At 38.8% G+C, this 15,648-nt stretch overlaps 1 protein-coding gene across 1 annotated transcript in view; it reads left to right on the forward strand.

Moving 5' to 3' along the window:
• Positions 1–15,648, forward strand: part of Mctp1 (multiple C2 and transmembrane domain containing 1) — a 570,389-nt gene that overhangs the window by 545,859 nt on the left and 8,882 nt on the right. The window contains exon 18 of the mRNA XM_055604040.1: positions 10,073–10,182. Coding sequence (XP_055460015.1) covers positions 10,073–10,182 — 110 coding nt within the window. The remainder of the gene's footprint in view (positions 1–10,072; positions 10,183–15,648) is intronic.

The following is a 15,648-nucleotide window of genomic DNA, read 5'->3' on the forward strand; positions in this document are numbered from 1 at the left end:
AATAATAATAATAATAATAATAATAATAATAATAATAATAATAATAAGTGACTTTTTCCTAACTTTGGTGGCGGGGATTGGGATTGGGTACTGGGGATTGAACCTAGGGCCTCAGGCATTGAAGGCAAATGTTCAGTCCCAGCCTTCTGTACCTTAGCTTTAAAATGGCAATGTGTAAGCAAAAAGGCTTTTAAGATTTTATCTCTCTCTCTCTCTCAAAGGAGGTTTGAGGAGGGCAGTGTCTGGGTTTTCATGTTCTCAAAATCTTTCCTCAATCTGTTCATCTGGACTTTATAGAAAACCCCATGGGCACACAGATTCTTCTTTCAGCACTTAGGGGCAAAAGTAGTCATCGATCCTTATTTCCCACTTGGTTATTTGGCATCTGTTATTTGGCCTAGAGATAGGCGCTTTGGCCTTTCTGTTCATTCCAAGTCTTGAAGATAGGCCATGGGCCAAAGGCTCATGGCAGCTAAGGTGAAAGGTTCAGGAGAAGGTGTGCGGCCTGCCTGATGACAAGGAGAAGAACTGAAGGCTTTGATGTTGGCATGTAGTTCTGAATGGACTTTCAAGTGCCCACAAGCCTATTAAGTGTCCCTCGGGATCTCAGTAATGAGGGACCTACCCAGCAGAGTCTGGCTTTAGGTTACCTCCCTGTGACAACAGGCACTCATCCTTGTGTACTTTCAGTAAGTTTTGTCTTCATTTATTAGGTAAATATTTTATGTGAAGACTTTCATAAACATTTTAAATTGGAGGTTCCATGGTTAGAAATCTGCTTTGGTGTCATTTTCTTTCTGATCCAAGTCATCTTCTGAGGTCCCTGCTCATTCTCCTGTTTCCTGGGCCTGTTCTCCAAAGCCTTCTCATCCTCCTCTTTCTCCTTTCTTTTAGTTCTATTAACATCCTCTTCCCTTTCCTCTTTCTTTCTTTCCCTCATGGGTTCCATCATAGAGTTTAGAGCACTGTCAAATGTCTAAAAGTCCATTTCATGTTGTGCTGCACATGTGAGGTTTTTGTCTGAATGTCTGTTGCTTTACAATAATCTTTCTATTGCATACAAACGGAGAACAGTGTTATTACAGACTGTCGTGAAAAGCATAAGACTACTTTGTGTCAGAGGGTACAACAGCAGCAAAGAAATACGGCTATTTATTCTGGCACAGTAAAAAAGTAAACCAAAGGGCGGGGAAAGTACAGTTAAGATGTGAAGTAAAATTTAAAATTAATTAATTTAATAAAAAAGTAAACCAAAAGCCAAACAGAACACAAAGCCTCTGTTGAGCTAGAAGGGGAGGAAAAGATCTTCTCAGTGTAAATTGCAAAGAATCATTTTCTACCATGGGATCTGAAAGGCAAACAATAAGTTACCTGGAACAAAAGGAAGGAAGGAAGGAAGGAAGGAAGGAAGGAAGGAAGGAAGGAAGGAAGGAAAAAAGAAAGAAAGAAAGAAAGAGAAAGAGATTCATAAATACTCCTGCAGTCAAAAATTTGCTATAACAATTCAATTTTTTTAAACATCAACCAAAAGGAATACAAATAATTTGAATTAATTTTTTTTAATTCATGGTACTACAAACACTAGTTATTTATAGATGTTTTGTTTCTGCCATGATTGTACAGGAACTTTATATGTATTTATTATCATATTTAATCATTTCTCCATAAATGCCTGAAATATAGTTTTTTGAGAACTGCTCTATTTGGGAGGCTTTGGACAAAAATGTTTAGTGAGCACATTTAAGGGGCCTGAGCAAGAGTGAGTAGTGCACACCTGGTGTTTATCTCTGAAGAGAAAAGTTCTGCATGTAAAACCATCACTACTCACCCTCCTAACCTTAAATACGCCTCAGGTCTTCTCAGTCTCAACAGGGAGCTCCTGGCCTTAAGACAAATATCAAGAAAAGACCCAGGCACAAGTAAACCGGGTAAGACTCGGTGTAGTAGGAACCGAGGAAGACACTTAACTAAGATTCAGTCGCCAAGGGACTTTGAGTTGCCAAGCTGCTCTCTGTGAAATCAGTATTCTAGATTTGGGCTGAAATATAGTTTTCTATATCTGAAAAAGAAGAAAATGTTGGCAGAGAAAAAATATCTGATCCCTTTTTTGATGTCTCTACGCAATCTTTATATGTGCTAACCAATACAGTTTCAATAGATCAGAGGCACAAAAGTCAATCACATCTTACTAAAGTACTGTGGAAAGGGGGGAAGAGCAAACTGTCCTTAGCGTAGAATATGGATTGGACAAAACATAAACACATTCCAAATGCCTGGACTCCGTGTTCGTCCACAGAGTTCCATGATAAACTAGTTATATCTTAGCTAATCTCAGCCTTTGTAATGTGTTTGTGCCACGGTGAAACAGCAAAACTTTGAAGGAGAAGAAAAAGTCAACTAAAACCAGCTTTTAACCGAGGTGTCTCAAATCTCTATATTTTCCTCAAAGAACAGTGTGACCATATGCCCTGGTCTGGGGGCAGAGTTATATTTTATGTTTGCTATCCTGGCATAAGATTACCTTCTTCCCTCTTCCTCTTTGATCTTTTAGCCTTTCCCTTTTTCATATTTCTTTTAGTTCTATTAACAACCTTTTCCCTTTCCTTTTTTTTTTTTTTTTTTTTTTTTTGGTTTCCCTCCTGGATTCCATCAGGAAGCTTAGAGCACTGCTTTGTATCCAAAAGTCCATTTATATTGTGCAGCACAGGTGATGTTCTTGTCTGAATACAATAATCTTTAGTATCACATTTTCCTGAAAAAAAAAAAATAAGGCTACTTTGTGTCAGAGAAAGCAACAGCAAAGAAGAACAGATACTTATTCTAGAAAGGTAAAAAATAAATGAACCTCCTTTTCAGTTCAAGACAAACACTGTCTCAAGCCCAGTCAATTTTGTAATAGCAATATCTGGAACAAGCATTCTACATCTGCTATGGCCAGAACAGCACAGGTGTTCCCCAGATAGACCTTCTATGATGTCAGTAAGGCTGGCAATTACCACGTTGGCGGATCCCTAGATGCGTCAGTGACTGAAGCGAGATGGTGGTTCAACATGAGGAGTGAGACTTAGAGCTCACACCCCTCAAGCCTATCACTTTGGCTTCCTGTTCTCATCCAGATCAAGACCCCTTGGAGGCCTCCCCTTCTCTGAGAAGAAGAGGAGAGAATGGAAGGAGAGGGGCATGAGGGTGGGACTGGGAGGAGAAGAGGTAGGGGGCTAGGATCAGGCTGTAAAGTAGTGTAATAAAAAATTATATTACATAGAATCTAAATGGTTATACAATTTAAAATTTATAGTTATAAACTGTTTTCCTTTTTATTGTTTTAATTTTCTTTTACATTCTGACCACAGTTTTCTTCCCTCCTCTCTTCCCAGTCCCTCTCCCCTTCCTCCACCCCCATCCTTTCATCCTCTGTTTCTCTTCAGAAAAGGGCCACCTCATTGGATATCAAGTTGCAGTCAGAATAGACATCCCTCTTCTATTAAGGCTAGACAAAAGAATCTAGTAAGAGGAAAGGGCTTCAAAAGCAGGCAACAAAGTCAGAAACAGCCCCTGCTCCTGCTGTTAGGAGTCCCACAAGAAGATCAAACTACACAACTGTAACATATATGGGAAGGGCCTAGTCAAACCCATGAAGCCTTCCTGGTTGGCAGTTCAGTCTCGGTGAGCCCCTCTGGACCCAGGTTAGTTGATTCTGTGGGTTTGCTTGTGGTGTGCTTGGCTCCTCTGGCTCTTACAATCCTTCTTCCCCTTCTTCTGCAGGATTCCCCAAACTCTGCCTAATATTTGGTTGTGGGTCTCTGCATCTATTTCCATCAGTTGCTGGATGAAACCTCTCTGATGACAATTGAACTAGGCACCAATCTATGAGTATAGCAGAATATCATTAGGAATCATTTAATTAACTTTTTTTTCTTTTTTCGCCATTCATATTTAGTTCTGTTGTGGGTTTCTGGACTATCCAGCCTCTGGTCCCTGGCTCTCAGGAATGGGCCTGGGTCTCCACCTGGACCAGTCATGGTTGACCACTCCTACATTCCTGTTCTACCTTTTACATCAGCACATCTTGAACGCAGGAAAATTTGTTGGTTGCAGGTTTTGTGGCTGAGTTGGTGTCCCAGTCACTTCATTGGAAGTCTTGCTTCATTTGGGCTCTGTAACCCCCATTGCTAAGAGTCTTAGCTAGTATCACCCTCATAGCTACCTGGGAGTTTCCATTGCCTTGGGTTTTTAGCTTATCCCAGGGATGCACCCTCATTCCAGTGTTCTCTCCCAGTACTCTCTCCTGTCCTCCCCACAACTAATCCTCCTGTTCCCATCCCCCACCCCCATCCAGTCCCCTTCCCCCATGCACCTGCAATGTCTATTCTGTTTTTCCTGCTCTGAGAGTCATGTGACTCCCCACCACCTTCTAAGCTCTCTTTGTTACTTAGTTTCTTTGGTCTGTGGATTGTAGCACAATTTTGGCCTAAAAAGTAATCTTTATGGCTAATATCCACTTCTAAGTGAGTACATTCCATGTTTGTTTTTCAGGGTCTGGGTTACCGCACTCAGGATGATCTTTTCTAGCTCCATCCATTTATCTGCAAGTTTTATGATGTTATTGTTTTTAATATCTGAGTAATATTCCACTGTGTAAATGTACCACAGTTTATTTATCTATCCTTCAGTTGAGGGACATCTAGGTTGTTTACAGTTTCTGGCTATTAGAAAAAAGCTATTGTGAACATAATTGAGCAAATATCCTTGTGGAATGGTGGAACATCTTTTGGGTATATGCTCAGGAGTGGTATAGCTGGGTCTTCAGATAACACTATTCCCAATTTTCTGAGAAAGCTCCAGACTGATTTCCAAAGTGGCTGTATACGTTTTCACTCCCACCAGCAATGGAGGAGGGTTCTCTTTGCTCTGCCTCCTTGCTGTTACTTGTGTCTTTGAGCTCAGCTCATCTGAGAGGTGTAAAATGAAATTTCAGAGTCATTTTGATTTGCATTTTCCTGATGGCTAAGGATATAGAACATTTCACTAAGTGCCTTTCATCTTTATGAGATTCTTCGATTGAGAATTCTCTGTTTAGCTCTGTACTCCACTTTTTAATTGGATTATTTGGTTTGTCAATGTCCAGCTTCTTGAGTTTTTTTATTAGTCCCCTGTCAGATAGGGGATTGGTAATGATCTTTTCCTATTCTGTAGGCTGCCATTTTGTCCTTTTGATGGTGTCCTTTGCCTTACAAAATATTTTCAGTTTTATGAGGTCTCATTTATTAATTGTTGATCTTAATGTCTACATGATTGGTGTTCTGTTCAGGAAGTTATCTCCTGTTCCAATGCATTCAAGACTGTTCTCCACTTTTTTTTTCTATCAGGTTCAGTGTTTTCTACAAGTAACTTTTTTTTTACATGTTGAAAAGAAATATTAATCATTTTTAAACCAATGTCACTACTGAGCCTTTGGATGATTAACTACTCTGTGGTATTTCTTTCATCCAAACTGGCTTATAAAAGAAAGCAAAAATGACAATAAAAGAAATGTACCAATTTATTCCCTACTAATAAAGTATTGAACATTAGGGGGAAGGTGTGAAATATTGGAATGCAACATGGAGCAATTTCATTACCCATTGCAGTTTTGGGTCATATACTATATATAAAGAGTAATTACTTCATTGGCTGGCGACCACAGTGAAGGGATATAGAATCTGATGAAAGAGATTGTGCGATAAACATTTTACCCCAGTGTATTTGCTTCCCCAAACTTTACCAACTTTTCGGCAAGCCTATCTTATTCTGATGACAGTGGCATGGGAGTGGCAGTGAGATCAAAGTGAGAGAAAAACAAAGAAATTGTATGAGCCAATTTTTAAGAATCCTATTCAAGAACTGAATTTTAAAAGTAACTATTTAAAATTGCCGCTGTAGTGGCTCTGGTGCTGAGGATCCTCTATGCAGCATGTCATTTATGGTAATTCTGAGATTCCTCACACATCTTCCCTTCCTACCCTTGAGGGAAACTTCTGGATTGCAGTTTCTTGCTGAAGAATTTAGCTGCATGATGAGCCTTAAGGCTAGTTAGGGTCATACAAGTAAATATTTCCTTTTTCCCACTTGCTTATCCTACTGAAGCTTTAGAGAGGAACTGAAATCTCTCTCACAGGATGAAAAAGCCACTGATACTGGCCTGTTCCAGCGCCAGCCTGACCCTGACAGTTCTCTGGAGCCGCAGTTTCTAGCAGTAGTGAAAGGATACTAAAGCTGGTTATGAGGGTTGGATTGGATATATGAGAAGCACTGTATAGTACTCACTGAACATGTGTTTGTCTCTTTTTTTTTTTCAAAATTACCTAAAGCTTATTAAAGTTCAAAATACACAAAAGCCAAAGTAAAATCATGCCCTGTGAATAATTCTAACTTCCCTTTTTCTTCTTTCTTTCTTTCTTTCTTTCTTTCTTTTTTTTCTTTCTTTCTTCAATATTGGGAGGGGGAGTTTAAATATAAAATGTTAATTTCATTGAAAAGTTTTATGTATCATTTTAATTTTTCACTTATTTGAAGTAGACCATAAGTATTTCATCATTAAAATTTTCATGTTTTGTGGTTGCCAAAATAGTCCTATTCAATGTGTTAATGTTTTTTTTTTGTTGTTGTTAATTTTATAACAAGACTGCAACAAAAATATTTACAGGAGCTTATTGCATGAGCACACTGGGAATATCATACTGTCAACTGGAATATTTGTTGCTATTGTTTTACCTAGCTAGTCTTTAAAACCTCTTTTTGATAGTGCTGCAGCTCAAAGGCCAAAGATTCACACATGCTTAGGACACACTATAGCACAGCCTGTATCTCAACCTGAAAGTTTTAAAGTTACGGCGACTTTTGGCACAGTTTTTAATGTTATGAAATCACTGCTATCAATTTTTTTCTGTCATTTTTTAAATGCTTGTTTTTAGAAAATTCTTTCCTACCAATGTAAGTAAATATCTATATTGTCTTTATAATTTACTTACAGCATTTAGCTTTAAACATTACTTTAGAATATATTTAAGGTAAAGATTGATGTAGACTTAGACTACCTAATGGAGTTGAGAGTTTAGCATAGTTTTCCATAAACTGTTTTCTATAAATAGCAACTAAATTGCTCATTCACAAATTCCTTCTATATGATGAAACCCTGCCCTACTTTTTGCTGACAGTATCTCGAATAGCCCACTCTGGCCTTGAATTCTTGGTCATACTGCCTCCACACCCTGAGTGCTGGGATTACAAGCATGCATCCAGCATGATGCCTTATATATTAGCTTTTTCCCGGTATTCATGTTTCATTTTAATTAAGCATGTGGTCTACAAAATGTTTTCTCATGATTTCCCCCTTTTATAGAAATGTCTTGACTACAGTTACATATTTATCTTCCAAGCAAATTTAGAAGCACTTTATCAAATTCTCTCCATTTCTGTCTTCTCCAAATACAAGGATTTGGTTGAAATTGCAATAAATATGTACATTCAACCAACCCCCTCCCAGTATTCTACATTATAATGTGGCCATATTTGTTTTCATAATTTTTTGAGGTTATATCAAAGTACTTTGTTGTTATCGTGAAAAACAGCACATGGCCCTGAACAAGAACCTTATGTTCAGAGGAGCTTTCCCTATACACACAATGCCTTCAGCTGGCTTATTTTTCTTTTCTGGAGCTGGATATTGGGGCTAGAGATGTGCTAAGCATGCAGTCTACCACTGGCGCATACTCCAGTCCTGCAGAGTTTTGTTTTTGTTTGTTTGTTCTGTGTTGATTTTTTTTTTTTTTTTGCTACATACAGAATAGATAATAAGAGCACTTTGCTTCATAGACATAAAAGAAGTCAACTGATACTAAGGATCAGGCCAACTTTGAAGTTATTAAAACAACCAGAAAGCCATTGGTTATTCACTTTATCTAAAATGTACAATTACATAAGATTGCCTGGGTGGAATTAATATTTTGTTTTGTAAAATGAAGAGGGAGAATACATAAGAAATTGATGCATCTTGGTGTGTCGTGGTCAGCGAAGGGTGACTTTTGAATAGAGTGGAGAATGCTGGGTATGGAATTACTTCCTATATTATGGGGTTTACCTTATCCCTTATCTACCTCCCTTGACAATCTTCTTTGGCATAAGACAACCGTTTCAATTAGTATTTCATTGCTGTGAAGACACCATGACCAAGGCAACTTTTATAAGGAAAAACATTTCATTGGGGCTGGCTTGAGTTTCAGAGGTTTAGTCCCTTGTCATCATGGCAGGAAGCATGGTGGTGTCCAGGTACACATGGCCCTGGATAGAAAGCCAAGAGTTCTACATCTTAATCCACAAGCAGCAAGGAGCGACTGTTCCACATTGGGTGGAGCTTGAGCATATATAGCCTCAAAGCCCCACCTCCACAGTAACACACTTCCTCTAATAAGGACACACCTCCTAATAGTGCTACTCTCCATGGGCCAACCATTCAAACACATGAGTCTATGGAGGCCATACCTATTCAAGCCACTACAATGACTAATGTAGAAGATTCTTCTATTGAAATTAAATTTGAAATAAGAACTCTGATTGGTATCTGCAATTATGATCAAATTATAAAGTTGGCCTACATGGCCTTGGTCCCAGGGTACTGTGAAGTCCTTGGAGGGAGCCTTTGCACCCGTGATCCATTTGTCCTTGGTTTCTAGGTGGCAGAACAGCAGAATGCCAGCCCTGGCCAAGTACTCACAATACAGTGTTAGGACTCTTTCAAAGTGAAATTTAGTATATAAATGTGCAACATGACATTATTATCTTAGCTTCCTGGCTGCTTTCAGCAAGCACTAACTGCCACATGAGGTCTCAAGTGTTCTGGCACAGTCTGCAAGTGTTCAAAAGAAGTTAAAGTAATGAAATTGGATCTATATTTCCATAGACATTCAAGCTGGCATGGAGAAATGGAGTCATGGAATCTGGGTTGGATGGTCTCCACCAAACAACCTAGGCAAGTGTCTGTGATGCTAGGCTACCAAGCTGAATTCTATCGTGAAAGGCCACCACTATTTCTTCCTTTGGAGCTAAAATTATAAAATATGCACATTTTCCTAGGTTCACACCATGCACAGGGTGTGTTATACTTAATCCCCTCCCACTCATTCCCTGGTATACAAGCATTTCTTGATTTCAAGATTTTGGTTGAAGTATATACAAAAAAGGAGGTATTAGAACTTTGGCTACCAGCATAAGCAACCATAGACTATCTGAACATTGTTTTGAAGATTAGTGTGTGTCTTATCTAGGAGTGTCCAGTTACTGCATCTCAGTACTAGTTTTTTTGCTTGTTTGTTTGTTTTATCAGTTTTTACTGCTCTTAGGTATTCTTGTTTGTACCCAGTATTTTACGCCATTGAAGGATTTGTTCAGTTAAGTCTGGAGATACAGTTCAGTGATAGGGTTTTTCAAAAGTCCCTTGGTTCAATAGAAAATAGAAAACAAAATATTCAAGGACATATGTGGAGACCCAGCTAAGGTGTATAGGTGGTGGGGTCAAGAAACTGGCTTTGAGGCTGGGCTTGTGTTCAGTTCCTAGAGTGCTTGGCTTGTATGATCAAAGCCCTGGATTTGATCTCCAGTGCCACATAAGCCTGAGTGTGGTGTAATAGCACATGCTTGTAGTCCTAGCACTCAGGAGTGTAGAAGAGGATCAAGCATTCAAAGCCACTCTCAGTTACACAGTAAGTGCCAGGGAACCATGTTCAAAAACAGAGAGGTTGCTTATGAGGAGAGAGACTGGGTTTGCTAAATGGGTCTTGTGTCAGGTTTGGCAATTCTTCCTCTCATATCTGCATACCAAAACTAGCTCTACCTCCATGTTTCTGTTCATCAGTGTAAGGGCAATAGAATTCAAGTTTCTGGAATTGCAGCCATCTGGTACATTCCTCCTCATGTCGTTTTTCCTGAAATTTTTACGAGCTCCAAATATCCATAAACAAACAAACAAACAAAAAAAAAGGCAAGAACCAATACATACCTTTTACTCATTCAGAATTTCTTTCTTTTTATTGCATTTTAGGATGGTGAAAAAAAAGGATTTATGAATAAAATCTATGCTATCCAGGAAGTCTGTGTCAGTGTCCAGAATATCCTAGATGAAGTGGCTTCCTTTGGCGAAAGAATAAAGAAGTAAGTGATGCTGACGTGTGCACTCTGGCCTTCTATGGGATGGTGTTGACTTGACTCTCAGAATGAAATCCCATACGTGTCTGGCACAGGTCACTCCTGGATGATCTATTGTTAAGTTTTGTCATAATTTATTTTGTGTTTTTTTGGTTTTTAAGTCCATGGTTATGTGATGGTTATGTCAATTTCCTTCCTGAAATTTAGAACATTTGGTTAGAAAGAAGTCATACTTGTAGCTTTGAAGAAATAACACTGTCGTAATTTTAGCATTCTTTTTTTCATCCTGACTTTATTCTTAAAAAGAATTTGAAGTCATGATAGAAAAACAATCTGACCTCATAGATTTCATGTAAAGAAGACAACTATACTGTAAGATTTAAATATATTTTATCAAGTTTCTTTTAATTTTATTTTTTATATTAATTACAGTTTATTCACTTCATATCCCAGCTGTAGCCCCCTTCCTCATTCCCTCCTAATCCCTCCCTCATATCCTCCCAAGCCTCTCTCCAAGTCCACTGATAGGGGAGGTCTGCCTCCCCTTCCATCTGACCCTAGCTTATCAGGTCTCATCAGAACTGGCTTCATTGTCCTCCTCTGTGGCTTGACAAGGCTGCTCCCCCATCAGGGATAGGTGGTCAGAGAGTCAGCCACTGAGTGCAAATCAGAGACAGACCTTGTGCCCCTTACTAGGGAACCCACTTGGATACTGAGCTGCCATGGGCTACATCTGAGCAGGGGTTCTAGGTTATATCCATGAATGGTCCTTGGTTGGAGTATCAGAAAAGACCCCTGGGCCCAGGTATTTTGGTACCTTTGCTCTCCTTGTGGAGCTCCTATCATCTCCAGGTCTTTCTATCTCCCCCTTCTTTCATAAGATTCCCTGCACTCTGCCCAAAGTTTGGTTATGAGTCCCAGTATCTGCTTTGATATACTGCAGGGTTGAGTCTGAATTTCAGAGGCCCTCTGTGTTTAGGCTCCTGTCCTGTTTCCTGTTTTCTCACTTTTCCACTGTCCAATCTGTTTGTCTTTCTGAGTGAGGATTGATCATCTTACCCAGGGTCCTCCTTCTTGCTTAGCTTCTTTAGAAGCTGTTTGTACAGATTTTTGTACGTTTAAACTATATTATATGTCTAATATCCACTTATAAGTGAGTACATACCATGTGTGTCTTTCTGCTCCTGGGACACCTCACTCAGGATGATCTTTTCTAGTTCCCACCATTTACCTGCAAATTTCATGATTTCCTTGTTGTACAAATGTCCTTGTTGTGTACTTGAGTATATTTTGGATATATGCCTAGCAGTGGCATAGTTGGATCATGAGGAAGCACTATTCCTAATTGTCTGAGAAAGTGCCAGATTGATTTCCAAGTGGTTGTACAAGTTTACATTCCCACCAGCAATGGAGGAGGGTTCCACTTTCTACACATCCTCTCCAGCATGTATTGTCACTAGAGTTTTTTATTTTAGTTATTCTGATGGGTGTAAGGTGAAATCTCAGGTCGTTTGATTTGCATTTCCCTGGTGACTAAGGACATTGAGCATTTATGTGTTTCTCTGCCATTCTCTACTCCTTTACAGAGAATTCTATGTTTAGCTCTGTACCCCATTTTGTAATTGGATTACTTGATTTGTTGCTTTTTAATTTCTTGAGTTCTTTATATATTCTGGATATTAGGTGTTCTCTGGTCGAATTTTTGGGGTCGCTCATGTATAATATCATATCATCTGCGAATAGTGACACTTTGACCTTTTCCTTTCCGATTTGTATCCCCTTGATCTTCTTTAGTTGTCTTATTGCTTTAGCTAGGACTTCCAGAACTATGCTGAAGAGATATGGAGAAAGTGGGCAGCCTTGCCTTGTCCCTGATTTCAGTGGGATTGATTTAGGTTTCTCTCCATTGAGTTTGATGTTGGCTATCGGCTTGCCATATATTATTTTTACTGTGTTTAGGTATGTGCCTTGTATCCCTGATTTCTCCAAGACTTTAAACATAAATGGGTGTTGGGTTTTGTCAAATGCTTTTTTGGCATCTAAGGAGATGATCACGTGGTTTTTGTCTGTCAGTTTGTTTACATGGTGGATTATATTGATGGCTTTTCATATATTGAACCACCCCTACATGCCTGGGATGAAGCCTACTTGGTCATGATGGATGATAACTTTTATGTGTTCTTGAATTCAGTTTGCAAGTATTTTATTGAGCATTTTTTTTGCATCAATGTTCATCATAAGAGAGATAGGTCTAAAATTCTCTTTTTTGTTTGTTGGGTCTTTGTGTGGTTTAGGTATCAAGGTGACTGTGGCTTCATAGAATGAGTTTGGTAATGTTCCTTCTGTTTGAAGAGAATTGGAGTTAGCACTTCTTTGAAGGTCTGGTAGAATTCTGCACTGAATCCATCTGGCCCTGAGCTTTTTTTTGGAAGGGAGACTGTTGATGACTGCTTCTATTTCCTTGGGGGATATAGGACCATTCAATATTTCTGCTTAATCTTGACTTAATTTTGGTAAATGGAAGCTATCAAGAAAATTGTCCATTCCCTTTAGATTTTCAAATTTGGGGCATACAGGCTTTTGTAGTAAGACCTAATGATTGTTTGGATTTCCTTAGTGTCTGTTGTTATGTCCCCCTTTTCATTTCTGATTTTGCTGATTTGGACAGTTTCTCTATGCCTTTTAGTTAGTTTGGCTAAGGGCTTGACTATCTTGTTGATTTTCTCAAAGCACCAGCTCTTGGTTTCATTGATTCTTTGAATAGTTTTATTTGATTCTAATTTATTGTTTTCTGCCCTGTGCTTGAGTATTTCTAGCCATTTGCTTCTCTTGGGTGTATCTGCTTCTTCCCCCTCCCCCTTAGGGCTTTCAGTTGGGCCATTAAGTTGCTTTTATGAGATGTTTCAAATTTCTTCTTGAAAGTACTTAGTGCTGTGTATTTTCTTCTTAGAACTACTTTCATTGTGTCCAGTAAGTTTGAGTATGTTGTACCTTCATTTTCATTGAATTCTAGGAAGTATTTAATTTATTTCTTTATTGCTTCCTTAATCCAGCTCTCATTGAGTAGCAAGTTGTTCAGTTTCTATGTGTGTGTAGGTTTTTTGCTATATCTGTTGTTGTTGAGGTCCAGCTTTAGTCCATGGTGGTCAGATAGAATACAAGGAATTATTTCAATCTTCTTGTATCTGTTAAGGCTTGCTTTGTGACCAACTATATGGTCTATTTTGGAGAAGGTTCTATGAGGTGCTGAAAAGAAGGCATACTCTTTTGACTTTGGGTGAAAAGTTCTATAGACTTCTATTAGGTCCATTTGATTGAGGACCTCTATAAGTGCCCTTATTTCCTTATTAGGCTTCTGTCTAGATGATCTGTCCCTTGGTGAAAGTGGGGTGTTGAAGTCTCTCACTATTAAGGTGTTGGAATCGATGTGTGATTTAAGCTTTAATAATAATGTTTCATTTACTAATGTAGGCGCTGTTGTATTTAGGGCATAGATGTTCACAATAATGATGTCCTCCTGGTGGATTTTTCCTTTGAGGAGAATGTAGTGCCCCTCTTCATCTTTTTTGATTAATTTTGGTTGAAAGTCTATTTTATTAGATATTAAGATAGCTACCCCAGCTTGTTTTCTGGGTCTGTTTGCTTGAAAAACATTTTTCCAGCCCTTTACTCTGAGGTAGTGTTTATCTTTGTTGCAGAGTGTTTTATTTCTTGGATGCAGCAGAATGTTGGATCCTGTTTCTGCAACCATTCTGTTAGTCTGTGTCTTTTTATTGGAGAGTTGAGTCCATTGATGTTAATAGATAGTAGTGACCAATGAATGTTAGTTCCTTTTATTGTGAAGTTGGTGTTACTGTGTTTCATTGCTTGTTTTCTTTTAATTTTTTTGTTGTGTAGTTATCTATATCCTACGTTTTCTTGTTTGTAGTTGTTTTCGTTGGAGTTTTCCTTCTAGTATCCTCTGTAGGGCTGGGTTGCTGTGTAGATATTTTTTAGTTTTGTCATGGAATATTTTGTTTTCTCCATCTATGTTGATTGAAAAGCTTTGCTTGGTATAGTAGTCTGGGTTGGCATCTGTGGTCCCTTAAATTCTGCATAACATCTGCTCAGGCCCTTCTGGCTTTCATACTTTCTGTTGAGAAGTCTGGTATGATTCTGATAGGTCTACCTTTATATGTTACTTGGCTTTTTTCCCTTGTTGCTTTTAATATTTTTTCTTTGTTCTGTTTGTTTAGTGTTTTGACTATGATGTGACATTTTCTAGTCTAGTCTGTTTGGTGTTCTGTAGCCCTCTTGTATGTTTATGGACATCTCTTCCTTTAAGTTGGGAAAATTTTCTTCTATGATTTTCTTGAAAATATTTTCTGGACCTTAGAGTCTGGTATCTTCTTTTTTATCTGTTCTTGTTATTCTTTTCATGGCATCCTCAATTTCTTGGATGTTTTGTGTTTGAGAGTTTTCTGATTTTAATTTTTCTTTGAGAGAAGTATCAATTTCTGCAAGTGTATCTTCAGCACCAGCGATTCTCAGTTCCATCTCTTATATTCTGTTGGTGATGCTTACCTTTGTGGTTCCTGATCTTTTCTCTAAGTTCTCCAGCTCCAGGGTTTTCTCTGTTTGTGTTTTCTTTATTGATTCTAATTGTTTTCATGTTTTGCACCACTTCCTTTATCTTTATCTGAATGTGGATTCCTGTCTTTCTATGATGGCTTCTATATTTTTTTGTTTGTTTCCTCTCTGTATGCCATTAATGTGCCTCTACTTGTACCTACCTCTATTTGTTTGGCTGTATTTGCCTGTATTTTTTTGAGAGCCTTGTTCATTTCCTCTTTATTTGCCTCCATTGCATGTCTATTTCTTTGAGAGCTTTGTTCGTTTCCTCTTTATGTGCCTCTATTTGTGTGGCTATTTCTCAGAGAGATTTGTTCATTTCATCTTTAATGTGCCTCTAAATAACTGGATAAGCATAGCTTTAAAGGCATTTTCCTGTGTTTCTGATGAATTGAAATGTCCATTGATTTGGGGGCTTGCTTGTGAAGCCATGATGTCCTGATTTTTGTTGGGTGTGTTCTTACACCGGCCTCTGGCCATCTGCTTATCTGTAACCCTCACTGTTTGTTCCTGGAGTCTGTACTTCAGTCTGGGTCCATCTTTCTCCCGTGTCTGGAGTATTCTTCAGGAAGATGAGAGAGGTCCACTGGTTTGAGGGTGCGTGTTGGTGTTTCACCTGTACCTAAGGAAGGAATGTGATGCTGACACTGTTTGTGGGCGCTGTTAGCATGCACAGATTCCCTGAATACCTCAGTGGCCTACAGGCCACTGGTATGCATATCTGTCTGTGCTCCAGGACTTGTTTGCCTAGAATTCACTGGTGGACCCGCAGAACAGGGGCTTCAATGTTGAAAACGCTGTCCCAGAATCCCTAAATTGCCCACAATGGGGTTGTGGGTGGTAGGGATTTGATGTCTGGCT

The sequence above is a fragment of the Psammomys obesus genome, unplaced genomic scaffold (genome assembly GCF_907164565.1).
Source record: "Psammomys obesus unplaced genomic scaffold, mPsaObe1.curated_primary_1811, whole genome shotgun sequence".
Classification (NCBI taxonomy): Eukaryota; Metazoa; Chordata; class Mammalia; order Rodentia; family Muridae; genus Psammomys; species Psammomys obesus.